This window comes from Populus alba, chromosome 10, assembly GCF_005239225.2.
Source record: "Populus alba chromosome 10, ASM523922v2, whole genome shotgun sequence".
NCBI lineage: Eukaryota > Viridiplantae > Streptophyta > Magnoliopsida > Malpighiales > Salicaceae > Populus > Populus alba.
This window is the reverse complement of record NC_133293.1, coordinates 19,014,924-19,042,787: the sequence shown is the minus strand read 5'-3', so window position 1 is coordinate 19,042,787 and position 27,864 is coordinate 19,014,924. Positions and strand designations below refer to the sequence as shown.

Sequence of the window (27,864 nt, the reverse complement as noted above, 5' to 3'; positions counted from 1 at the left end):
GATATCATTCTTGAAGATAGCATAAGGTCTGGGAGCCAGTACGAAGAGTTATCTTAGTCTTGTTATTTTGTTAAGGTTGGTCATCTCAAGTTGTCACAAGGAGTGGATCCAACGCATTATAAAGAACCCTTTTCAAGGAGATTGTGCAATCACGCTAGAAAGAACCCCTTCCAAAGAGGTTGTGCAATCACCCTCGAAAAAACCCCTTACAGGAGACTATGCAATCACACTAAAGAGAATCTCTTCTAGTAAGATTATGTAATCACGCCAGGGGGGAACCCTTCCAATAACGTTGTGCAAGAGTCTAGAAACTCCCATTGAAGATCCGTAAATAAAAAATGCATGTCAGAAAAAAAAAATTATTTTAAAAATACACTTCATATCAACGATGATATATCCCGTGATGATTTTTTGGTTTATAGTGAGCCCTTTGATCCATCCATTGTAAAGTGGTGTTATTGCACGCGGGAGATCCCTAGTCAGTCTCTTCAAAGAATAGGGATGCCACAGGTGCCAACCAATAAGTTGCACTTGGTTGATGAGTTGTTGGAAGTTCAAATAGGCAACAATGCTCATGGTTGTGTTTTATAGAATGACTTGGAAATGTAACTAGAAAGAAATTAATGATTTTTTACCAGTTTTCCACAAACAAAGCCAGTTGATGATGTCCTAAAAAATCCAAGTAGTTTGGGGGCAATTCTTATGTGTTGGATATTTGGTTAATGTAATGATTTTGACAATATGTTTCATTCTCCCTTTGAGGTGGCTAGTGGCTCGGTGCATGATACTCATAAAAGATTCTCTTTGATGAATTTGAAAACTCTCCGATAATTCAGATTGTGACTTTTTAAGAGAACATGTAATGATATCATAGAGAGATACTTTGAAAATAAATATATAGTACATAATGAAGATTTCAAACCTTTTATTTAAATAATTAATGGTATATGTATAACTTATAGGTCTTTTATGGAGAAGAATGATAAAAGTATAATATTGCCTTAATAATATTAGAAAAATAAAATATTATATATATATTTTTTGATGTTGATGAAAATGTAATAAATTATTAAATGACTTTTATATAGCTAATAGGCACAAGAAAGCATAATCTAAAATGTAGATGTAAAAAAAAAAAAACGAATTATTTCCCTGGCTTAGCCTAATAAAATTCTTTTGAGGGGTTATTTGAGCCCTTAAATACAAGATAATCACTTGGACAGTACTGTTTTCTTCAATACTTTTTGTCCGAGCATACGGTGACATGGATGACAGATATTTAAGGAATCACAAGTTAAGATATTCTTATGTTTGTTTCGAGAGCAGATAAAACTACTGTTGTGGAAAAGAAGAGGAAGGAGGCGGGAAGCTTCAAGGACGCGGAGATATTACGTCATTGACTATCTCAGAGACGTTGTCGTGTCCTGAAAATAAACGACTATAAGCCTACCACTTGTAGAAAAAACCGCCACATTTCCCAGCTTCGTGAACCAAGGCTAATTTCGTCAACAGTTCACACGCTTTTGTGCTCCAATATTCAAAAACAAAAGTCAAGGTCTGTCATGCTGGATAAGTCATCCAAACCATGATTGATTAAATGTTTGATCTAATTACAAATATATTTAAAGAACAAACTAATCCACAAAACAAAACACTACAGCATATGCAAGGTGAAAGCAAGAAATACGCTACAAATATGACTTTTTTAAATTTAAACTTTAAGATCATTATTATTTTAATAAATACTTTAAAAAGTAGATTTGATTGATAGATAAATTAGATTGTTAATATTTTTTATAGCCGGAAATAAAACAAAGTGAATAAAAAGTATATAGTTTCTTCTTCTATTTTCAGAACAATTATTGCATGGGATCATCATCATATCACAACACGACCACATTCTCGATAATGTCACAAAGTCAGCTTATAAAAATGAAAAATTCCCGATGCATGAACCAAGGCACCGCCTCCCCAGTACAGCACTTGCTACCGCTTCAAATTATAGCTGTACGTGATTGGCTAGGCCCAGGTCTTTTCTGCGGGCGGTCGTCCAATCAGCTGAAGTGATAAGCTATTGGCCATCACATTTTCATTAAAACACTAATGCAAGGGAAAAAAAAGAAGAAAAAGAAGTTAGCTGCATTATTAAAGATTCCTTCTCTCGCTTTATAATAGTGGGCAAGTTTGAAAAGCAACAGCGAAAGGCCTCCTCCCTTTAATTTCCACGCGCGTACGAGTTGGAACAACCAGCTAAATCGCGTCCTTCTTCTTCTTTTTTTTATTATTTATTTTTTATGTGAGTATTCTAGCTAATTAGTTCATGTATATCTTAATTAATTTTATGAGTTTTAAAATTAATAATTATATAAATTTTTAATAAATTTAAAATTTATAAAATTTAAACTAATTATCTCTAAAACATAAATTTAAAAACATGAATAATTAAACTACACCAATAAAATTCGTTATACTCCTATCTTGCCGGGCCCAGCCAGAGTACGCGGAGCTTTGACCAGACAAGAGCATGGAACTCTGTCTCGTTTTTTTGGGTGAAACATAACTGGTAATATCAGTTAAGTATAGCTCGTTGGATTTGTTTAAATGAATGGCTGAGATTTTATTCGTACAAATACTCGGTACATAGGAACGAATCTTTCATGTGTGTATAGAATTATAGATAGAAGTGAGTGGATGGCTAATGGCTATCCAATAACCAGATAATATTCGGACCGAGATTCCCTTGTATTTTGTGAAATGCTATTAAGATCTTAAATTAAATTATCATAATTTAACAAAGAATAAAATGATAAAATATTTACCTCTTTATTGTTTTATTCATCTTGTTTGATTAAAATCAATGAATTAAAAAATAATAGTAAAATTTAAAACATGGCCAGTCATTTAAAAAAAAAAAAACGTTTTCCAGTAAAATCATATTTTGCTGTTTATGTGAATTTAATGATTTTAATTTAATAGGCATGGATTCAGTACAATAGCCTATTTTAGAGGATAAGATTATTTGACATTATCCAGACCTTGTTGCTTATATCATATAGTACTGCAAAATCAAGGGGCAGAAGACAGTGGTTATTCGAACCCGTTTATTAATTATTGTGACTTTTAGAGGCCTGTTAGGTATACTGAAACGATGTCTTGTCACCATTTTTAAATTCTGAAAAATACCAGGAATTTTAGACAACTTCAAGGCATGATTTTCTAAATTACCATTCTCTGCATATCCGTTGACCAGGTTAAGAACTCGCGAAGGTAATCGGGTAGAGTTGCTCCAAGCAGTGGCGAATTTTTTCCATATCAAAATGTTGAAGAGCCACTACGTAAAAGCAGCTAATGGGGGTGTTTAAAGGACAAGTTGATTAGAAATCTGGATTCATTAATGTTTTGCCACGTACAAACAAGCCAAGCTTCATACCAGAAGAAAACGTAACAATGAAAAATGCTGGATGTAAATGTTTTTCATAAAATATTTTTTAATTATGATGATAAAAAAGTAGTTATGAGATAATAATAATAATGATAATGATAAAAAATATATATATATATATAACAATGATGAAGAAAATAGTAGTGGAGGTGAAAAGAAAAGTGTTGATGGTGAGATGACAATAATATTGTCAGAGATAGTGGTGATGTTGTTATAATAGTAATAAAATAAAAGATAATGATAAGGTGACGATGAAATAAAAGATGAAAATAATGAATTGATCATGTTTATAATAAAAAAAAATAATAACAGTGACAGTGATTGTGAAATGAAGAAAGTAATAAAATTAGTTACATGATATTATGATATTGTAAGTTGAGTGTTTTTTATAAATATTTTATAAAATTTTATGAATTAAAAATATTGTTTTAGAAAATGAACTAAACTTGAAAGTTTACTATATTTTGTTTTTGTTGACCAATGTTTTTATAGAATATTTTACAAAAAAAAAATAAAAAAATTACCTTTTTGAAAATATTTTTTTAAAATAAATACAAAATATTCTTATTACGCAGAAAAAACCGTACCTTACAAGCCAAATATTGTATAACTTCATAATCGGCAATGACTGGATAGCACCTGGACTCTTAGATTTTCGAGGTCATATATTGGCCTATCGTCATAATGAGTTTTTGTTTCTCATTCGATGCATGTTCAATTAATATAGCCACTCTTAGCTATCAAACTATCTTCGTAATCCTCGCACCATCATTGTCAATTCTCGGTAGAGTAAAAAAACCATAAAGTGTGGTTGGTAGGTGGTTCTTGTGGTTTTGATTTAAAAAAAATATTTTTAATTATAGTTATTTGAAAAAATATATATTTGATTAAAAATATAGTTGAAAGTTAAAAAAAAAATAATTTAATATGTTTGGTTAAAAATTATGATTTAATCTGATGTTATGATATAATTACTTAAAATAATTTTCATTTCATAACAATTACATAAAAAGTGTAATCCTATAACTAATAAAATGCTATGGGATACATGTTCAAACCCGAGTTCCACTACAAATATTGACCAAACTTGAGTCCTTATGCAGACAATTAATGGCTTTACAACAACAATGCCCTGCATTTCTAACTCTTTCATGCCCCCTACCCTTGCCCCTCAATTTTTCCCTATAATTCAATGGTTTTGTGTAAAAAGAGACGCATTCCATCACTTTAATTGTTGTTAGTAGTAATGGTTTTCTATAGGGTTGCTGGGCACAATAAAGAAAAATGAATGCGAAGAATGGATGAGAAAAGCAAGAGAAGAGAAGAGGATAAGCTAGTAAATTTCCCATCTCTGTTATCCCTACAAAGTTCAACTTGTGGTTGAACTTGCAAGAAGCAGTATTTTACTATTTTTTCAAAATCACGGTCTTGTCTCAACAAAATGGTGGGACTCGCATTTTAGATTTTTTTTAGCATGCAGTAACCAAAAACATATATCAATGCGTTTTTAATAAACGCAAACGCTATCGCTTAGACAAACAGATTCTAAAAATTGATGAAAGTTAATACATGAGGAATATAGTTCAACTGATCAATTTTTTAGTAGGGTTGTTCATGGTTCAATTTGGTTCAGTTTGAACCACAAAAACCAACCAGACCAATCAATTTAAAATTTTGAAAATTCAAACCGAACCAGTTTCGGTTCGGTTAAATTCGGTTTTACAGCAAAAAAACTAGAAAAATATAATCATTCCATCAATGAAGGAGACCTCTCCTGAATAAGCTTGTAAATTAACAAATTGTAGAGAGAAAAAAAAGAAGAGAAAAGCAAACCCCTAAATCTTGTCGTTGATTGATTTCAAAAGTAGGTAAAGAACTTCAACATGGTAAAACCAAAAACCCATTCAAATCCTTCGCACTTAAACCCTTATAAGACTATAACTAACACCACTGAGTACTGATTTTTGATTTCTACCCCTAGGCCTTTTTTATATAAAAATTTAACCAAACAACTAGTATTCAAAAATCATAGTCATCATCATCAAGTAACTATTGGGTTCTCATTAGAGAAAGAAGCATCAGATTCAAAAAGGGAGCCCTTCTCCTTACGATCAACAAAATCACCATCACCATTGGGATCTTGAGCAGGATCAGACTTGTTCCATGGTAGAAAGAGCCTTGTCAAGAGGAAGGGTTTACAAGCCATATTAAAAGCTTGCCACCCTAAATGCAAAAGCCCTGAATACAATTAATGCTTGTAGTTGAAAACTTGAGAGGGAAAAGAAGAATGATTTTTGAGGTGGAGAGTTGGTTTGCACTTTGCACTACAGTCTTTGCCATAAACGACGGCTTTTTGTGAGGGAAGGGGAGTTTGTGAAGGCAAGAGAGAGGGGGTTATGTTAGGTAGGGTTAGGTTAATAAACTATTTATACTCCTTGGCTACCAGTAAGTTTTTTACAATATTTTGGTTGGTCCGGTTCAGTTTATCAGTTTTATAACTAAAATCAAAACTGATTTAGACCTGTTAAAATTCATTATTTTAAAAATCAGTTTAATTGGTTTTTCATCTCGGTTCGGTTTTTTTGGTTAATTTTTTTTCGGTTTTTTTTAGTTAATCGGTTTTTTTGAACACCTCTAGTTTTTAGTATTGTAATTTAGAGGTCAGTAATTCGAGATTTCATAAATCTTAGGGACTACTGGAAGCTTATATAATTGTTAATTTCAAGACTTGAAGAATTAATCGAAATTCATTTAAACTAGTCTAAATATTTATGTTAATAAAAAAAAAATCAGTAGATAAAATACGGTATACAGAATTGAGTTCTCATAGGAACTCACCAACCCGTAGAAGAAGAAGAACATCACCTAGGAATATGCTAAATCCAGTGACACAATAAACATGATTTACTTGTGGTTTTTAGTACATGATTAATCAAGCATTTAAATACTGGATTGTCCTAGACTAACGTGGCCACGCCTATATTGCCCGATCTGATTAGTGGGTGGGTACGAAAAAAAAAAAAAAAAAGAAGAAGAGAGAAGACAACCAGACATATTATTGGAAGATAGGCAGGGTTTAGTACTGCAATGGGTGTTATTTTTACAGTGTTTTTTATAAATATAAAAATATATTTAAATAATATTTTTTATTTTTAAAATTTTATTTTTTATATCACCATATTACAATAATTTATATATATATAAAAAAATTAATTTTTTTTTTCTTTTAGAAAAAACACATTGAACTCCGAGGAGAAACACCATCGCAGGTAAGAATTGTCATGATATCCATAGACCTGAAGATATTAAAGATGCAATCATGCTTTCGGCAATAGCAAGAAAGATGTAATTAGGCGTTCCTACTAGTATTTTACACGCATCATCAGTACTTTAAGGGGCAGTGTAGAATCAGTATCATTGATTTTTTTTTTTAAATCGAAAGGCGTCGAACCAGAGGTATGTGCATTTTATTTTAATTTTAAATTTTCCAACTTGGCATCGAATTTCGATGACGAATTCAAGTCACCAGAACCCCAGTGGCTCAAAGCCTTGGAAGTATTCCTCAGCCACTAGTGCACAAATGAGCAAATGAAAGCCTGAGATAAAATAATTACGCATTAAGCAGCTAAAAATAGTATAAAGTACGGTTTCCTTATCAGAGGACTGTCCTGGATAACGCCTCGTCGCTATTGGTCTCAGGTGCCGTTCTATTTGAAGCCTTATCACAACCAATGGCAGCCCGTCAAAGTGATAAGCCATTGGAGAGTGGAAACTGATTAGCAATAATGTAAAGCAGCATTATTGAAGATTCCATCTTTCACTTCGAGACTCGACGTGTAGCTTCGGAAAGCAACAGCATGAAGATTTCAGTCCCCTCGAAACCCACCAACATATCGAACAAAATGATATATATATATTAGCAGCCAATGAATCGTAAAATGATTCTTTCCGGGTATGAACTGGCACAGTTAGTATCTGCTGTGGGTTCCTGTGCCCTATTTAAAACTATTTATTTTTTTATTTTTTAATGTTCGGAAAGCTGATCCACCGAACCTTATTGTAAAAGAAATATAAAAATAAAAACTTCCTAGCCTTGCATATAATCGCCTTCCTTTACATGTGTACATGGCCTGCCCTTAAAAATCTAAGGGCGGTGTATTAGTGAAATTGGTGATTGAAATAAGAATTTTTCAGAGTGTGGACACTCGAATAAAAAGAGATTTACGAATAATGTTCGTTTTTTTATTGATGTCAATAAAAGACGAATCATGCAATACTTTAATTTTTTTAAGAAAATAATAGTCGGGAAAAAAAAAAACTAAAACTTTTTATTCAAATACAACATAACTCCATAAAAAAAAAATTAAAAACCAGTTTTTCAAATTTATAATGAATCAAAACTCATTTAAAAGATTCTCTTTAGTTTTTCAATACAATCTTTTTTTTTCTTTTAATGAAAAAAAAAATTAACAATATAATTTTTTTTTATACATGAATTTTTAGCAATATAAGAGATTAATTTTTTTTATATATATACATATTTAGTTAGTGTCATAAATCTAATTTTTTTTTATAAATCTCATATGATTTGTTTTTGAGTTACAATATAACTTTGTCTCCATAGTTTTTAATTTGAATGAAATAAAACTAACATTCTTTGATTATATTTCACAGATATAAAATATTAAGATGAATATTATAAATTTTGATTTTGATTTTTCATGAAAGTTAGTTGTATTTTTTAAATGTATTTCCTTTTTTTCAGTGGAAAAAATCATTTTTATTTTCAACAAAAGAACACACTTTCTAATTTGTCATTGAAAAAAAAAAAACTAGAAATTATTAAGGTACCCCAAGTGTTGTTTTCAGAGGGTAGTAACTATGGGTGTAACCATTAATCTCAAAGGAACATACATACATACATACATAGCCTCTCTCCCCTTTTTATTCAAAATATACACAAAATTAAATTTTAACTGTCTCTCACCAATTACTATAAATAATTTAATTATTTTCTCTCTTCTTTACTAATACCCAGCCCTTTATTTTTTTTTTAAAAATAACTTTTATATCCTTAAAAATTATTTTTCTAATATTTAATTTTGTAACAATTCACCTCCATCTTCTTGATTATGTACAAAACGTCATCTTAGGAGCTGGAATTGCATTTATGATTTCATCAAAATCTGCAATTGCTAGACTCGATCAAATAACTGCAAGCGGGACAAAATGATTATCTTGTATTCATGGCATAATTTTCCTAGAAATATTACAACTAGCTGTGAATAGACAAAGTGTTATCTGAATTCATCGCCTCTCTTTAACTTGCTTCTTCTGAACAGAGGCACTTAGCTTGCCATTAGCTACAATGTCAGAAAACAATAACGATGGCCTTAACTCCAACGTCGTAGCTCTTCTCATCGGGGCTGGGTCAGCAGCTATTTGGATTTTGGTTTTGGTCACAATCTACCATTTCCTTGCCGTGGCTTGGCGCTGCCCCCGCCATAGAGCTGGACATAACCGACCTGAGCCACAACCACACGTTAATGAACCAACAAGATAAGGCCCAACTCATACCAGCCTATAATACCCAAAGAGTATGGGCTTTATAGGTGATGATGGAATGGGTGCGATTTGCTTGAGTGGATTAAAGAAGTTCTGGATTAGAATTGTGATAATAACTGTGGTTTGAAGAATTATTTATTTAAAAATATATTAAAATAATATATTTTTTATCTTTTAAAAATTATTTTTAAGATCAATACATTAAAAAAATCTGAAAAGATATAAAAAATAATTTTTAATAAAATTTAAAATTTTATGAAATAAGATTTCCATCACGTTTACAAAAAAGCTCGAAAACGAGGAAATAACTACGTTGCCGGAGTGCTTGCACTCTTACCATGTGGCATGCATCGATATGTGGTTCTACTCACACTCCAACTGTCCCATGTGTCGCACCGATGCCACGCCCTCACAAGTTTTTCTGAACGCAAGCGTTTTAGATTCCGAGGGACCACCGCGGGCATACCGAAAGGGAGGTGTGCTACAAGGCGTTGTTGTGCATTCACGGGCTATATAATTGTGTAACTATGCAAGGTTGTCTTATTTTCTCTGGGAATTTTAGCCTTGAGAGTTTCGAAAAGTGCCCTGTGAATGTTCTTCCACATTAATGCTACTCCACGTTATTGTACATTTCATGTATAATTAATTGTGCAAAGTTACCTTATAGTCTTTTTTTTTAACAGTTGTCCTGTCCTCTACCCTTCTATGGTTTTTAGCCTGAAGAATGGAGTTACAAGTAAATGAAAGTGTTACGGCAAACTGAGAAAATCTGACTTCAATTAGGCCCATTTAATGTCAATACCATCCAGAAACGTCATGGGCCCATATTCCCATAACCCAAACCTCAGGTGGGAACCCACGGTTTTAATAACGGGAAAGATCTTGGCTTCTGGATGAACTTGATTGATGAAGCTTCCGTCTAATGCTTTCTCTGCTGGCTGATGCGTTTTTATTTTATTCCTACTGATGATATTTCACAAGACAGAGCCATCTCCTTGTTAACTCTGTTTCCGTTTTATATAATTGTGGTTTGCTCAACCCTTGAAAACTCACCGAATAAAACAGAGGACAAGAACTCACCACTCGAATAATATCATTAATAAATTATATGTACTTACGTGTGGGTAATGTATACTTTGCATTAAAAATTCCAGGCCTAAAGATGCCTGGAAGCTAAAAAGTATTAAATAACAATTTTCTACGGAAAGATAAAATTATCCTTGAATTGGAATTTTAGTTATGATTAAATTAAGTCATTCTAATGAATATAACCGGCTGATTAGAGATTTTGGTGTGCAAAGTAGCAACACCTCCATTTTGATGTAATCGTTAGTCTCGGGAAGGTCATCCTGCAATCAAGTTGCCTGGTGACCGACTTGTCTCACACAGGACAAAATGGTGTTTCTTGTGTTTATCCCGTGTTTTTCTTACAACACTTCATGCCGCGTAGACAAAGTGTATGTCTTGGACACACCGTCACTGTCTTTACTTAACTTGCCTCCTCCAGGCACAGGCCAGCTTAGTTATTGCCAGCATCCATCATGTCAAAAGAAGGTGATGATATTAACTCTAAAATTGCCGTTCTTCTGATTGGCGTTGGGTCTGCAGCTCTTGTTATCACACTCTACCATTGTGTTTCCATTCGCCGATTCAGGGCTCCGACTACTCAGCAACGGCCACGACAATATGGGATAGAAACCATGGCAACGCAAAGCAGTATTGAGAATTCCACGGCCCAACTCATCCCAGCCTACAAGTTCCAAAAGGGTATGGGCTTGGTGGGTGATGATGGAACTTGTGCAATTTGCTTGAGTGAATTCGAAGAAGGTGAGGAACTGCGAACTTTGCCAGAGTGTTTGCACTCTTACCATGTCGAATGCATTGATATGTGGCTCCATTCGCATACCAATTGTCCCATGTGTCGCACCGATACCACACCTTCTCCAGGGGTCTATTTGAGTGCAAGAGATTTGGATTCTGAGAGGCCATCAGTGGTGTATCAAAATATAGATAGGCTACAAGATATTATTGTACATTCACGGGCACTCTAATAGCGTATCATGTCGTTATTGTCTCTGTCCAGGAATTTTAGCCTTGAGAGTGCAGTATAGTAGTGCTCTAAGCACGTTGTTTGAAGGAATGTTGACCATTCGTGGGCGTGAGCAAATGTGACTCTCCAGTCTCCAAGATTTTCTTAAGGTGCAATCTGTTGTCTTTATCCTTGAAGACCAGCAGAGTGTATAATTATAATTTACATGGCAGGATTCGTGAGGTCGTAAATCCCATAACACGAGCCCGATATCGCTGTGTTGAACCTTCGACGTTGTGGTCAACAGCCGAACGCTCTAGCCTACCGAGCTACTCCAGCTGTTGGAGCGAGCTATTCGAGGTACTTTAGATCTATATTTGTTTTGTGGGAGAGCTATTCAAAGATTTTCTTGACATAAATGCGATCTATTAATAAACAATATCTAGCAGTCCCCCCTAATTCCTTTTGTTCTGAGCAAAAGATAGCTGGGCTAGCGAGTAGCGAATGGCAGGCAAACATAGAAAAGGATGGTTAATAGCTTGATTGGTTTAATTTCTAGGTGCATCCCAGATAACATTGTGAGTTTGACTCATGAAAGTTGCTAAATCAGATGAATAAATTCTACCAATAATCAACATTTAATTATCTGTTTCTTTCTTTCTACCTGGGGTGGTACTATAAAGAAAATCGCTCTTGAAAAACTCAAGAGGATCTCTTAATTACAGGAAGCTAGCATCAAGTAGAGGTGGTTTGCACGATATTGCAACAAATTATAAAGATGATCAGTGTATCAGAGAGAACATCGGCCAATCTCATCTGCACTCTATGGTTAATAGTCGAGGGTGAATGTATGCAATTAACTGTTCATGTTTCATTAGATTAAATATAACAAGAGGATTGACAATAACTTTGTCTAATCTTATTATCCAAAAAAAAGAGAGTATATACATAGAGAGAGAACTACTTTCAATAGTTTTTCTCAATATTCTCTGTTTATTTTCACCTTCTACGTTGAATTTATTGTTTCGATTGCATCGCTTATCCTTGCGAGTAAATACATCGATGACACTGGTTTGGTGTCAAAATCTGAAGATGTAGCATGTGCAGTGTGTTTAAATGAGTTCAACGATGGTGAAGAAGTTAAGGTTTTGCCTGAATGTGCATGCATTTCATGTTTCTTGTATCGATATGTAGCTATTCTCTCACTCGAATCGGGCCCTCAACACCAGCCCACCATCAGTCAGAATCCCACACCTTTCGGCTGCCGGATTCTGGTGAATCACAGCGAGCAACTTGACTTAGTAAGCAAGCTACCAGCGAGCATATCATAATTGTTTTGGGGGGAAATTGTTTTTTTCCGTTCTATGGCACGTCGTTTCCAACTCTGGATTAGCTATACCGCCGTTTGTTTTGCACTGCTATTTTTTTTAAAGAGTCGTGTACGGCTACTCATTTGTTAATTTGAGTAGCATATATGCTGTGCTTGTCAAAGCAAAATGCTTCCAATAGATGAATTGGAATTTAGAGATATCAAACCGAGTCATTTGCGACCCGGACATAGGCACACAGATTTTTGAGCTTCCAGACCCACAAATCCTTTGCTTGAAGCAATGCAGAGGCTGAGGCAGGGAAGCCCGTTATCAAGAGATAAAAAATAATGAAAGTCATTTGACAATAAATTAATTCTTGTTAATCCATCCATTATCCATGCCATGTATGTCCAAAAAAAAATATGATTAAGGACTTGAAATACTTCTCAAGCAATCTGGGCTTTACTTATGATAGGTCCATTAGGTATCCCACCCTTTCCCAGATAGATTTCACAGATCGCATGTGGTTAACACCTTCAAGAAAGTAAAATAGTCCAGCTGGATACCCCGATTCTATAACATAATGATGGTGATCACAGCTTCAACAGTAATCCGAACCGTCAATCAAGCTCCATGCGAGAGAGGAAGTCTTTTTATGAGTTGCTGGGCCAATATAAACAGAGGACCTCTTTATCGAAAAGCTCACATCTTGAAGCAACTCATGTGTCACTGACACTTCCAAACCATAGATCAATGCCTCAAAGCAATGTTATGCCTGTGAAAGCTCCTATTATGAGTTTCATGTGTTGTTTGCTATTCTAATACTGGAAATTAAGAAAAAAAATCACAGAAGAAACAAAGCTGCCAGAATTTCGTTAAAGTTTCGACACAAGATTTTGTCCTAATTGCCACGAATAGTTGTTTATTCAACAAGGGTAGTTCTGTAAATAAGAGAACAAGATGAAATGCCCATCAATGACACATCACTTTCCTTTTATTTGTGATCCCATGTGAGCATCCCTCGAAGAATGTGACCTGTCAAGCCATAAACTAGTGAGTAATATTGCCGACTACTTTTGTGCCTCGTCCATTGATGTGTTTTTATTAGCTAGATTCTGTAGTTTCTGTGTGGATTTTGACAACTAAATGTGGTATGTTATGGTCTTGATTAATGCTGTTTGCTAATGTACAACTGTTCCAGTGACCTTGTGGGCTTTGTTAAATATGTAATTATCCGCAAATATGTGGTTGGGTTCATTGGTTTGTCGTAAAAAAGTGTTTTATAATCATGCTTCATGATTTGTGGATGTGATTTTCAGAGTAGAGCTTTTTGGTTTGGTTTTAGCAGGTGGGGTGTTTTTTTTTTTTTTTTTTTGTGGTTTTGACAGATAAAGTTGGTATACTTATTAAAGCATTTGCTAAAGAGAAGCAGTGAGTTTGATGTGCTGTTGGCCTTGGCTTGTGTTCAGTGCAGATTGGGACTGCTCATTGTCTCTCTGTAAGCCTTTGCTTATCTTGGTCTCCCTCCTTCCACTAGTACTACAAGTGATTCTCAAGTTATTTATGGTAACGTCTGTTGGTTCTTAGCTCTTTAATATATATTAATTGGATGTTTTAAGCAGTTTTCATGTGATTTGGAGACAAGATGAAATCTTTGAGTAGTGTAGGGCTTGGTTTGAGTATAGTTTTTGGTTGCCTTTTGTTGGCTCTTGTTGCTGAGCTCTACTATTTGTTATGGTGGAAGAGAAGGTTTGCTAACAAAGAGATAGGAGATGATTACAGCAGCCCGGCAAGAGAGCTTTTTTTTATGTTCTGTTTAAGAAAGCCGTCTTCTTTAAGGAACAATCAAGAACTATGTTCTTCAGTGAGAATCACAGATACACTTGTGCATCATGATCAAGAATCTCAGCTCAATATTAATACAAGCAAAGATTTGTTGCTCAGGCCCTTCAGTGATGATAATATGGACACAGAGCTCATGAGGCTGCATAGTCTCTCAGGTCCACCAAGATTTCTTTTCACAATTGTTGAAGAAACAAAGGAGGATTTAGAGTCTGAAGATGGCAGGTCTAGAGCTGATAACAAGAGTGCAAAAGGATCAAGAAGTAGAAGCTTGAGTGATTTGCTTCTTACTGTGGAGACTCCATATCTAACCCCTCTTGCTTCTCCACCATTTTTCACGCCTCCTCTTACTCCTAGCTATAACCAGATTGGATTCAACCATCTCTTTGAATCATCAAAAGATGCAGAGTTCAACAAGATAAGGTCATCACCTCCTCCAAAATTCAAGTTCTTACAGGATGCGGAGGAGAAACTATATGCAAGGAGATTGATGCAAGAAGCTGAGGAGATGGTCCCAAGGAAAGATTGTTTTGCTCGAGATTACACCAAAAGACCTACTAGTTCAAATTTTCTAAAAGACGAGGATGATGGGCCTTTTATCACCATCATTGTTGACAGGAACAAAGAAAGAGAGTTTAATGAGCAAAATCACCAGCTAGCACACCACCCTTCAAGCAGTTCACAGGTACTTCCTCTTGTTGCTTCGCCTTCAACATCAAAACCAGCAGCAAAGAAAAGTTCCTTCTTTCATTAGAGCTCCGTGATCAAGTTAAATGAGATAGTTTTTGTTTTTTTTTCCCCGAGTATTTCTATTAATCAACATTAGTCTTCTTTTTAGGGCTTTTTTATCTTCATTTTCCATCTTGTTTGGGGATGGTGTTAAAAGTTTAATCTTGCTAAATCCCTTTGCAATGCATGCCAAGAATTTTCAAGGAGAGGGAGACAACATTCTCTGCAGTATAATGTTGAAAGTTGGGAGAGTGCCAGTGGGGGTCTTGTGGGGTAATTTGTTGCATTCACTCTTCATGTCTCCCTGAGCTGTCTGATACAAGTAATCATTCTGGTGAGTAATGGTACCACTGATGTTTTTGTCCAAAAGGCACTGTGAAAAAGAATTCTTTCAAGACCAAAGTGCTTTTCCAGCCCCATGCTCTGTTTCCCTTCTCTCCGTGCTCGCTGCAAATACATAAACTAACATTATTGCCACGTCCTAATCTTGTATTCTTTTGTTGAATGGTAATTGTGTGTACCCCACCAACCTCAGGATAATTTAGACCGCAGAATAACATCCGACAATCAAAACAAATGGGAGTTTTGATTGGTCAGGGAGTCTAAGATAGATGTCTAGATAGGGAAGACGGTGACCTTTCCACAAGGTGACAAAATTGGAAAAAAAAAAAAAAAAAAAACTTGTGATTGTGAGATGCTTCCTGGGCTTTTTCGTAAACTGCGAATAGGTAAATAGCCCGTGAAAACGTCTCGTGGGGTGAGGCCGAAAGGTGGCCATCTAGGCTTGGAGAATCATTATAGGCTTTGCCTTTATCTATTAAATGCCACTATAAGAGATATGTGGCAGAATCATATGAGGTTTCAGGTACGATTTCGTCACTTACATACAAACTAGATCATTCGCTTTTGCTTTGATGAAGGGAGGATCGAATTTTTTTTTAATATAAAAATTATCCTGACATGCTTTTTTAATTTAAAAATTAATTTACAGATTTTAAAATATGATGTATATTAAATGATATTTTTTAAATATTGATATGAGAATATACTGAATTATAATTTTTTAAAATATTAAAATTATAATATATTAAATTAACTAAGATTAATCTATTAAATTTACAATACATGTTACCAGACATTGATGGTTATATGAAAAAAATTAAAAACCAGTTAAGCTGCATCAATGGCTAAAATGTCTCACCAGACAGCATGTTGTCAGCTGTATTCCCTAATTCTATAGTCTTCTTGGTGGATTAACTTTTCACGTATGGTGAAATCTCAGAAACTGAGATACAATCCTTCAATGAAGCAATCCCGGGAGAAACCAGCATCACCTAAGCTTTCAGTAAGATAGCATTTTGCAGAACAATGTGCACTCGGAAAGCTAACCATCCAACACAGTTCACCTGTACATGTAATTCGACTTAACAAGCATCTGTTTTGCACCTCGACCAACCACAGGAAAGTGGTAACAAAAAACTATCATTACCGATTAAAAGTTCCGAGCAGTTTCACATGCAACCGGCCTTAACGAAAGACAACCATGTTGTGGGCCAATCTCTGACATGGCAAGAAACTGCCCTTATTATAGAAAAGTTCCAGCAATTATAGTCTATGCTTAAGCTTACACACCTGAGAAAAAAATTGTTATAAAAACATGATAAACGGACGATCAGATGCCTCCAATCTATAGACAAATGGCAATACACACTTAACGAAGAAAAAACACCTCATTTTACTTGAAATAAATAACTATTTATTGCCACCTATCTCCTGTCTGATATGGGCGAACAAATTCAGATGACGTTGCAAACACATGAGAAAAAGACGGTGTCAAATTCCTAAGGCAGCAAAACCTGCAATTCCCAGCTCAACGGACAGTGCATTTTGCCCGGGTTCTTCCAAAAAGGCTGAATGCAGTGTATCATGATATAGATCCGGTAGCTCATCAGGGAATTTACTGAAATCACCATAATTTTCCAGGAATAATATAAGCCAGAGAACATTAGAAACCAAAAATAATACATCGCCTGAAGGAAAATATACAATATCTATCAAGGAAGCACTGGGATGTCATTCACATGGCACCTGACAATTCACATATATGAACACGAGTGATAGCTACTGTTGACATCCTATGGGTGGCACCATACTTTTTACCTCTATTTTGTCTTTGATTTTTTTTGTCAGAAATACATTCGTTTCCCCTGGGAGTTTTCAGGGATTAACAGATATATTCTCCATTCTGTTTCAACACCAGTCATGCAGTTTCCATTTTTTGGTGTATTAGGGGAAGATCCACAATCAAACATCTGCGGAGGACATGTTAATAACAGCTCCTGGGAGGGAACTTTATATCGACTGCATCATATATCGAGCACAGGCAAGTTGACAAAGTGGAAGAACAAGCATCAGTACGTCAGATTGACAGGTGAGCAAAAATCTGCACAAAGCTTTCGCAACAAACAATCAACTTGGATCCTCCTGAGAACCTCAAAACTGCCCCAACCCTGTACAAGCATGCTGCCCTTGTCAAAGCACAGATAAAAAGCCTCTTGCGACGCGATCTTCTGGGAGGTGTTCTTACACATACCAAAATGTATAGCGTCACTAGGCTTGTTAGCTCTCCCTTGGAATCCACCCTCAGCTGCTTGCCTCTGAAGCAGAGGAAAGGGTGTCAGAAATTACAACTGCAGGAGCTGGAAGACCTTAAAGTAACAAAGTTAGATTGAAAATTGAAATATCAGAGGGAGCAAATGGAAGTTATGATTTCACATGCATTTGGTCATTTGCAAGTTTCTCTAGTCCTTAATAACAATCGTGTCTGTCCACTGTTCACTTGTTTAAATTCTACAAGTCTGTTAATGCTTTTAAATGATTCCAGAGATCAGATGAAGAAAGTAAACCTGTAAGCACCATACAAAGGAATGCCACTGATAGACGATGCTGCACTTTTTGACTGGACATCATGTTCAATAAATCCCATCAGATGAAGAGAAGCAACTGCGCAGTAAGTTCCACCACCTGTCCACTAAGACAAATATCATTGGTAAATAGCATTGAAAGAAGTAAGCTAACAAGATCATATAAAATGAAGCTCGTTTATAAATATTTTTCAGTAACATTGTACAGAAAAATTTGACAATAATGCCAAATGGCACTGGAAAGTTGAAAATGACAAAAAATTAGATAAGAAAAAATCGGTTAATACATGGTTTTGCGTATACAGATGAAACTAACAGTATTGGTAATGTGCAAAACAACATTAATCCCTTTAGATTTAAAAATTTTGAGGGAATCTACGAACTATATACAGAATGTTCTGCAACTCACCATGAGATTCTGAACCAGGAATCATCCCAAAGCCACCATCATATGACTGATTGCAATATATCATAGGAATTATCAACTGATTGCAAAATGCATTGCAGAAAGATGGATAACAGGAGAAGTTCACTAGGAACAAATATACCTGCCATTTTAAGATGTACTCCTTGGTTTTCTCCCCATCCATGCCACACTCCAGTCCTCCAACATATAACAGATGGCCGGATATAACGAAGTAGGCAAGAGAGATATGGTTGGAGTCCTCTGTTTTGGTAAGATAGCATGTGGAAAATCATCTCTAAGAAGGCCACGTGGCGGTCCCTGTCGAATGTTCGCGAGGAATATGACGTTGATTGACGTTGCTGGTGCTGCTGCTGCTGCTGCTGTGGACGTAGTCAAGGTGGAGGTGATCGACCAGCACGGAGAACTTGGATTGGTACCAACTACCGAGTACCAGCACCTTTTGAGTTTATGAAGTTCTGCTGCCTCGATTTTTTCTTAAAACGTTTTCAACGATTTGTGCGGGCTAATATGGGCTTCATCTCATCGCAGCCCAAACTGTGATAAGAGACCTCGTTAGCAATTGTTTTTTAAAGTTGTGCTGTCTCGATTTTTATTTAAAACATTTACAACGGTTTGTGCGGGCTAGTAAGGGCTTTATCTCAACGCAGCCCATACTGTGATATCAGACTTCGTTTGCGTAATTATTGTTTTTAAAAGTTCTACTGTCTCAATTTTTTCTTAAAACATTTTCAACCATTTGTGCGGGCTAATATTGGTTTTATCTCAACGCAGCCTAAAAGTTGATTTAAAAAAAAAAAAAAAAATTATTTAAAATAATATTTTTAATATTAGCATATAAAATTGATTTAAAAACATAAAAAATTATTTTTTTACAAAAATGTTTTCCAATCACAAGCAAAAAAAAATAAAATTAACTACAAAACCATGAAATTTGAAAATATCAACAACATGTACCATCAAATGCCTATCAAATATATATATATATATATATATATATATATATATATATATATATATATATATATATATATATATATATCATGTTAATTTTAGCTTTTATCTGGAATACTCATCCTCTCTGTAACTGCATGATATCGAGTTATTATTTTTGTAAGTACATGTGATGTATTTGATTACATATTTTCCATTAACTACATTTGAGGTGGGAGAAAAAAATACCAGGTAAAGTTTGGTTGTTGTTTGAAAAAAAGAAGCGAAGATAATGATTGTTTTTTTCATTAAAAAACAATCAAAAGCAGGAAATGTTTATGTAACGAATTTCTCATTTTTCACAGCATACTATAACAACAATTAAAAAATTTGAGTCTATTACTGTTTATATATAACAGTGAGAAAAAAAAATTATTATAACTATTTAACTTTGTTTACAATAAAACCCTACTAAAACATAATTAAAAGAAATCAGGCTTCAAATTATTGTAAAAATGTAAAATTTAAAGATAAGGGACTGCAATGTAAATCACGTATAAAATAAATGGATACCCTGTAACAACAATAATTTTTATTCTGGTTTAATTTTATTTTTTTTCTAGTTTCTAAATTGAAGAGGAGAAACAAACTCATGAAATGACAAGAGCTGAAAAATGGTTGATTAGCATTGATTCCACCTACAAAAAATATTTATCTCGTTATTAAAGGTTTCATTTAATGAACTGAGTTCTTTGTGATGTTCTTTGGCCTTCATTTTATTTGAAATGTAAGATATAGGCTAAAGAGGTTTTATTAATTCAGATTGTTTATATATATATATATAACCTATTTATGGGTTATTTGATGCTTCAAACGAGTTTATTTGGTTCTATAGGTTTTTTTTTTGTGTTTTAGTAAATAAATGGTTGGAATTTAATTTTTGAATCCAAGAATTATCTCCCTCGATTTTTCGCCTACCACGTGCAAACAATCGTGACCTTGTTTAAATATATTTATTTAAAACCTGCTTTTAAGGCCATAATAGATTTTTCTTTTTGAAATTTACAGGTGATATTAGATTGATAATTTCATTTTACAATTACCTTTTTTTTCTGCATTATAAATAAAAAATTATTTTTTAAAAATAAAAATTTAGGTCATGAGTTTTCAAGTTTAACTTTTTTAGCTGGTTTGAAGTCTATTTAGCATTGTAATAGCGATTTTTTTTTAAAGTATTTTTTATTTTAAATGTATTAAGATAATATTTTTTTTATTTTTTAAATTTATTTTTTATATCAACATGTCAAACTAAAAAAAACACTAAAAAAACCAATTTTAAGCTACAATAAAAAAAATCAAATTTTGAGTAAACAATGTGTTTGACTACAATATTAGACACACTTTTAATATTTCATATTGAACTTTTAGTTACTTTTTTTTTCTATCTGACGCTGTAACCACAATGCAATGCGGTAACTATGTTGGTAACTTCTATTATATTGACCAAAACTAAAACATGTAGAGAAAATACTGTATCATTTTATTGATCACTTTCTCATAATTCACTGTGGATTGTGATAATGTAATTTTTTAAAATTTTCATTTTGATCATCAAACTTCCTCTTTTTTTTTTTTGCATGATTTAGGTCATTTTGAGCCTATATTTGAACCCATATGCATGTTTTTTATGGCAAGGAATGGTTGAATTGAAATAAAGAGGAGCGAAGTAAAAAACACGAGCAATACGGGTTATAACTTTAACATTTATTTTAAAAGTCTTCTTGTCCTTATTATTTTAGTTATTAGACGACATGTCCCTATAATTTTTTTTTAAAAGAATTTTGTACCAAACTTCATTCTCTTCATTCCTAGTTTTTTTCATTGGTGAATGAGAGAGAGAGGGTTACCGTATTTCAGTTCAAAATGAAAAAGTTATTGTTGATAATGATTTTAGCTATCAAAACTGTCTTTTTTATGTCGAATGGTTCTATATGATGAGTGAGGTTGAGATTATATATATTTTTTTACCTTAAAAACAAATAGAAAAATATATCTGGGTCTGAGAAGATTTTTTGTTTTGAATTGATTTTAAATTTTATAGTGGTTTTCATATTTTTTTTAAGGTTATAAATTGGTTTGAAAAGGCTTTTGGGGTGTTTTATAGTTTTTTGGGGTAAAGAATGAGTTCAAAATAGGTTTATAGGTTAAAAAAAACCACGAACCTTGTTTTTCTAGCCTCTCCAATGGCTAGATTCTGAGGGTTCCAGAGGAAACATTGTCTATTTTTTTTTACAATTGAGTTGGATGACATGTTATATTTCTCATTGAATCAAGGGGTAAAAAAGGTTTGTGCGCGAGCCTCTTCTTGATGGGCCAAGCACTTGGTGTGGCTTACTATGCCTAGCAATGCATGACTTTATTTATTTTTATTTTTTTTAGTATTTTCAATCAATACATTTTTTTATATATTTTTAAAAATTATTTATGTTTTAGTTAACACCCATTCTCTATGACTTGTTTTGGTTTTTAAATAGCAATTGTTTTTTAATTATATTTAGCGTGTTTAAATTTTTAGAAGGCTAGTATGATTCATTTATATTTTCTTGTATTTTATATATACTAAATATTTATTTTTTTCAATATCTTTAATATGTATAACCTTGCTTAGTAGTTTTTATTTTATTTTATTAAATAAGCTTTATATGGGTGTCAATTTCTATTACAAATCGATTTTAATAAATAAATTCACCGAACACAACCGAGCAAATAAGCTATGCCGCGATATCAATATCATGATCTATATTTATCTCTAAATATTTCCAATTATTTTTTTATTTATTATTAATGAATTTTTTTTAATTATCACACAATGGTCTGTAATTTATTTATGATTTTTTAATGTGAAGAAAACATGTTGAAAAAATCTACATGTTTAATTTTTTGTTATCACATATTGATGCTTTTAATTTAATTCTTATTATTATTATGATTTAATATTTTTAATTTCACCATTAAATTCAAGTTAATGATGTATTTTTTTTTGGTTCTTTCCGTTTTCCTTTCTAATTTTCATTTCTTATCAATGCCTTTTTTATGTATTTTTTTTAAATATTTTTAAAATTAATGCTTTAATTAATACCTTTTCTTTGTTATTTGCTTTTGTTTTTCTTAACCTTTTTAAATAGCAATTATTTTTTATATTTTACATAGATTATAGCATAAGTTATTAGTTTTCTTTAAAAAAAAAAAAAACATGCTTGCGGTGCTAAATATCTTACTAAATATATAATATGAACCGACAATATAACACAAACACATGATTAGTTAAAACTCCACCCAAGCTTTCTATTATCCAGAGCCTGTTTGGTGTTGCAGTATAAATTGATTTTTAAAATATTTTAATTGATTTTTAAAATATTTGTATTTAAAAATACATCAAAATAATATATTTTTAAATTTTTTAATATTTATTTTTAACATCAATATATCAAAATAATTTAATTACATAAAAAATATTAATTTTAAAAAATCATTTTTACATGACAAAAACAAACCCTCGTTTTTGTAAACCCCCCCCCCCCCGGTCTCTCTCTCTATCTCTCTTCACCGCCACGCCTAGAAGGTGTAATTTCGTCGATCAATTGGCGTACAAGAAGTGAAGAAGCTTAGGTATCATGAAAGGCAGCAAAACTACTATCTTGACACTTGCTGAGAAATGCAAGGTTTCTCTCCCTCCTCCCTTTCTCTGTAATTCCAGAGTTTGTCTCTGATTATTGTTATAGTAAAAACCTATTTACTCTATCGCAGAATATACTTGCATCCAATTGGCAAGCTCAACTTAATACCATCAAAGCTGATGCCAAAGGAAGGTGCCCATTTCTGTTCTAACTATCGGGTTCTCATTTTCTTTGCCCTTTATAGATTAAAAATCCAATCTTTTGCTGGTTCTTTACAAAAGTTTTAAAAAATAAGAAAATTCTCAAATTGATTAATGGGTTTCCTTCTTTTATTTATTTGGTGTGTTCATGTTAGTAAGGGGGGCATATACAGTTCAAAAGTCAAGTACATACTCAAGAAGGGGAAGCCATATCTCTGGGTTAATGAAAAAGACATGCATAATGTGGTAATGTTTTCACTACGGCTGTGGGTTTGCTATGTTATGTTCATTTAGTGACAATTTTTCTGTCTGTTCGTGTTTTAATGCCTATAAGCTGAACTAACAAAGCATGAAATCCTATTGCTTTGTTATATAAAGAACTAAAATTATTTCAGAGTACCCATAAATTACATGATCTTTGATTTTCATTTGCGATGAAATTTATCTGCTAAAGTTGTCCAATTATCATTTCTGATGCTGTTTGATTCATTCCCTTTCTTGACATAGAACACAATCATTGATGACCGTGCTTCATTGGCTGTTGCTAGTCCCTTTCCAGGACCCCTGGCAAATTTATTCAAATCGATGCAGAAGGTTAGTTCTTAATTTGGCTTGTACTTTTTTTGCTGATCAGTTGCTTCAGAGATATCTCCCCCTCCCTTCATCATTTCAACTATACCCTAGATATGCTGCCAGTGCTTAACATGCTGATTTGTGCTCATGCTGCAGTTACCAGCTAGGATTGCGATAACTGGGAATGTTGCGCCTCTCAAGGAGGAAAAGGTTTGGCAATTTATAACATAACTTCGAATGACTATCCTTTTTTGGGTATGATAGGCGCGCGCGCGCGCGCACACACACATATACATACACACACGCAGAAATATATATGTATATACATATATACATATGTATGTATGCATATATGGATACATACATGTATGTATGTATGTATTGCATAGAGACTAGTCTCTGTTAATTTTCTGTGAATTTTCAGTTGTGCAGTGAAGAATTTGTTTGATAGAAAATGGAGACTTTTTTATAGCTGATGCTGCAGAACATTATTTCTTTGAAGAAATGGCAATGCAAGTTTAGGAGCGTTCCAAATAAAATAACTTTCAAGAATCTTCAGAATATATGCCTTGCATGCTGTATCTCGATGCCTTTTGATACTTAAGTGATGTAGGAAGAAAAGGAAAAGGATATCTAAAGATAGCTAACATAGCCAAAGGCTGGGTGTTTGGGTAGAAAAAGAGAACAAACTCTTCATAAAATTATCAAAATATCAAAGTCTAGGAAAATGATTCTTAGTCTTAGTCCACAAGTAAAACAACGTAGTCTATAAGGAAATAATTTAAAAAGTTGCATGCTAATCACATGACCCTAGATTAATTAAGTAAACCCTAATATCATAAATATTCTAAAGAAAGCTTCCGTTAACCTCCCTGGACTGGAAGAAACTCATCCTCTAGCTAAAATCATTTTTGCCTCGATCTTGTGCATGTCCAATCAAGACTCTCCAACCCGTTTTTTTTTTTCCGCTTCAGGTGTATAAATACTATAGATATTAGCTTAAGTCCCTGCATGTTAAATTTTGCATAGTAAGAAACGTCAATTGACAACTCATTTCTCTTTCTTTGACTTTTAGAATAATTAATTGCAAACCTCAAACTTGCTTCATTGACATGTATTGTATTTATATAATCCTTGAACAAATCTACTTTTGTGATTTAGCAAACTTGATCAAAACAATCAACATATCATAAATTAACAATTTTCTTTTATTGAGCAACTTTCATGTTCTCTTTGCACCCAACCTTTAGCTTATTAATAAGGACACCATTGATGACATCATCATTGCCATTATTGTCATTGTTCATGCTATGACTAACATCAAGATCATCATCAAAATAAAGATCATAAATTGATGGAGAATCCTAATTCACATCTATCTCATCATAGAATGTTGAAGAACTCCAATCTGTGACTTTTTTCGCAATAGATATTGACTATAATAAAAGGATTCTTCCCGTTTGTTTTTGCGTTTCAAAAGCGTTTTTGAAAAAAAATAATTTTTTTATTTTTTTCTTTGCTTCAAATTAATATTTTTTTGGTGTTTTCAGATTATTTTGACGCACTGATATAAAAAAAAATAAATATATATATATATATATATATATTTTTAAAATATTATTTTGATACATTTATGAATGAAAAACACTTTAAAAATCAATCACAATCACACTCCCAAATACAGTAGTAAAACTACTATAAAGAAATTGCTTTAAAAAGTCATATGCTAATCACATGATCCTAGATTATTTAAGTAACCCTAATATCATAAATATTCTAAGGAAAGCTCTGTGTCATTGAGCAATAAGAGCAAAATATTGTTTCAAAGTTCAAATTCAGTGTCCTTGGAAGTTTGTTATTAATTCATAAAAATACATCTGCAACTAATATTACCATGAGAGAACATCCAAATCTATATTTAAAGTACTCCTGTTACTGAACCTAGCATGCAATAGGAGATATGGCTGGCCTTTTCTGATCTTAGGAAGCTGCAAGATCTTGGTGTTCCAACAACTCGTGAGTTTAGTCTGATTGGTGAGCAGAGCATTGATGCCAAATCAGAATCTATTCTGTGCACTGTTTTGATTTTTTACAATATCATGTTGAGTGTGGAAAAAGAAAAGGGAAAAGGGAAAACTGCCTTGACAATATATTGTTCTCTTGTTATAGGTTCAGCTGGTTGCAGAAAGCCTCAAAGAAGTCATGCTTTCTGAACAGCGGCAGATCAATGAGGCCCCCTATACAGTTTCTGGTGTATTAAGCTCTTCTAATCTTATTACCACATCACGAAGTGAAAACCTTAAGGAGTTATTGGAGGGTGTTGAAGAATACGGTGTTTATAGATTCAATCTAAGGTACAAAACTCTCAGTTACACAGTATCAGTATGTTGTCAGCATCATTGAATATGGATCTAATTTTTCTGAACTGACATTCTGAAGAACAAGGAAATCCTGATCTTGAATTAAGAGAAAGTAAGAAGTGTGCATTTATTCATGCATAATGAAAACTGAACATTTCAAGTGTTTGAATTTATGTAGATGGGCACTAACACATTTTAAGGTTCTGCATCATGCAACTTTGGTAGTTAAGTGGATCAGGTCAGTAGTAGAGCTCAACCTTTTCTGATAGAGAAAAAGTCATCAGAGCAGGAAAGACCATTGCATGATGTTGCAATAGCGAATCTGCTGCCGCCTCTTGTTATAAACCAAAGTATAACCTTTCATCTTTCTGAAAGGAAAAATAATAATAAAAATAATGTATATCATGTCATAGTAGAATCTCATGCAATAACGATTAGGATGAGTGTCTCGTGTATGAAAAAGATATATAAACAAGTAACGAGAATTGTGAACTTTTTGTCAGTTCGTGCATGTTTATTGATGGCCATGGACGCACTCACGAAGTGGATATGGAAGCTATTGAAGCGTCTAAAGTAGATCCATTAGGTAAGACCCTTGTTACAAGAAAAGATGATTGCTTGTTTGAATATAATGTGCTTATATTGTCGCTAAAGAAATATGTCTCTTTAACTGATCAATAACATTTTGAAGTTGTTTCTCTTGCAGCATTTCTTTCCGCAAAGCTGATCGATGGCATCAATCGAAGTGAATCAAGGCGTAGAGCTCTAGTGCTTTTTTGTTTTGTGTACTTGAATGCAGATGCAAGGGTAAGATACATGCGTGCATCATACCTTTTTTTTTTATACATGTACATGATTGCTTTTGACAGTATTAAGTATGCATGAGATAAGTTTAATTCTCGTCATTTAATAGGTTTTGAAAAGACCATTAGTCACGACATAGGACCCAGTCAATCAAATTGGGGGTGTTCAGCAAAAAATTGTACAAGCACACAATGATCTATCTAGTCACCTTACGTGGCACTATACTGAGCAACTCTAGCCATTAACGAGAAGAGAAGATTTAAATTAATTTCATAACCTTGGGTCGAAGAGTCTCATCAATCAAACACTCTCCTTGTCTTGCATTAAATTTTTATTAGCAGCAAAAATAAAGGAAAGCCTTACTGAGCAACTCACTTAAAATGTTCATCCTTACATGTCTGACTACTAGAAAATGCCAGTTTGTTCATAATGACAAATTTGCATTTGGATCTCAGAACCCTCAATGTAAACTATTGTCTATTTGATCAGGATGCATTTATGCTCGCTGTTGACCGCAAGGGATTTGATGTGCTGGCAAAGGTTCCTAGTTCACGATCAAAGGATGGGACCAGTGAATACGTATGGAAACAATTCAGATTCCCTTTCAAAGAAGAGGCACTTGATGTTGAAACCTTTTGCCAACAACTTGTGAAAATGGAGGAGGAGGCTGTCAAGAAGGTTTCAGGCTACAGCGGCTTAACATGAAGGATGATTTTGATGATATTGCAAGTGAAGGAATCATCCAAGAAGCACGTGACAGTGAAAGTTTTGCATCTGCTCGGAAGATGGATGTCTAGAAGGGTTTTGAAGTCAACAGCTTAGAATCCGAACCATAAATATTTGATGGTTTATCTGGTGCATGCGCATGTATTTCATACGTAGGGACAGATAGGCCTGATTTAATTCTTGAGGGGAGAGGTTCTTGTTAAGAACATGGCTCTATCTCGCTTTTCAAAGAAAGCTATGGGTTTCTATTTATCATTTTCCCATGGTTATATTGGTTGAAAATTACTCCTCATTTATTTTCGCAGAGCTAAATTTGCTGAAAGGCC

General features: G+C 33.6%; 3 protein-coding genes across 3 annotated transcripts; 2 read left to right on the top strand and 1 right to left on the bottom strand.

Annotated features, from left to right (window-relative positions):
* The first annotated feature begins 13,419 nt into the window (after positions 1-13,419).
* LOC118059737 (uncharacterized) lies at positions 13,420-15,025 on the top strand. Its single transcript, XM_035072688.2, has one exon. The coding sequence runs from the start codon at positions 13,992-13,994 to the stop codon at positions 14,940-14,942; it is 951 nt and encodes a 316-aa protein (XP_034928579.1). The 5' UTR covers positions 13,420-13,991; the 3' UTR covers positions 14,943-15,025.
* A 1,725-nt stretch (positions 15,026-16,750) lies between these two features.
* LOC140956033 (geranylgeranyl transferase type-1 subunit beta-like) lies at positions 16,751-18,431 on the bottom strand. Its single transcript, XM_073411932.1, has 6 exons — positions 18,390-18,431; positions 18,251-18,296; positions 17,824-17,941; positions 17,385-17,574; positions 17,114-17,229; positions 16,751-16,877 (listed from the first exon to the last, which is right to left on the bottom strand). Exons 1-6 carry the CDS (start codon positions 18,429-18,431, stop codon positions 16,751-16,753), a joined length of 639 nt encoding a protein of 212 aa, XP_073268033.1.
* Positions 18,432-22,775: 4,344 nt separating this feature from the next.
* Positions 22,776-27,793, top strand: LOC118059738 (uncharacterized). The gene is made up of 9 exons (XM_035072690.2): positions 22,776-22,920; positions 23,006-23,067; positions 23,231-23,321; positions 23,583-23,669; positions 23,805-23,858; positions 25,818-26,002; positions 26,512-26,594; positions 26,715-26,815; positions 27,302-27,793. The coding sequence occupies exons 1-9, from the start codon at positions 22,873-22,875 to the stop codon at positions 27,515-27,517; spliced, it is 927 nt and encodes a 308-aa protein (XP_034928581.1). The 5' UTR covers positions 22,776-22,872; the 3' UTR covers positions 27,518-27,793.
* The last annotated feature ends 71 nt before the right edge of the window (positions 27,794-27,864 follow it).

Coding starts and splice junctions, on each gene's coding strand:
- LOC118059737 (XM_035072688.2), top strand. CDS start 13,992: ATGAAATCTTTGAGTAGTGTAGGGCTTGGTTTGAGTATAGTTTTTGGT.
- LOC140956033 (XM_073411932.1), bottom strand. CDS start 18,431: ATGGATGGGGAGAAAACCAAGGAGTACATCTTAAAATGGCAG. Junction 17,942..18,250: donor TCCTGGTTCAGAATCTCATG/GTGAGTTGCAGA, acceptor CTTAGTGGACAG/GTGGTGGAACTTACTGCGCA. Junction 17,575..17,823: donor CCTTTGTATGGTGCTTACAG/GTTTACTTTCTT, acceptor CCTCTGCTTCAG/AGGCAAGCAGCTGAGGGTGG.
- LOC118059738 (XM_035072690.2), top strand. CDS start 22,873: ATGAAAGGCAGCAAAACTACTATCTTGACACTTGCTGAGAAATGCAAG. Junction 26,003..26,511: donor GTTTATAGATTCAATCTAAG/GTACAAAACTCT, acceptor ACTTTTTGTCAG/TTCGTGCATGTTTATTGATG. Junction 26,816..27,301: donor ACTTGAATGCAGATGCAAGG/GTAAGATACATG, acceptor CTATTTGATCAG/GATGCATTTATGCTCGCTGT.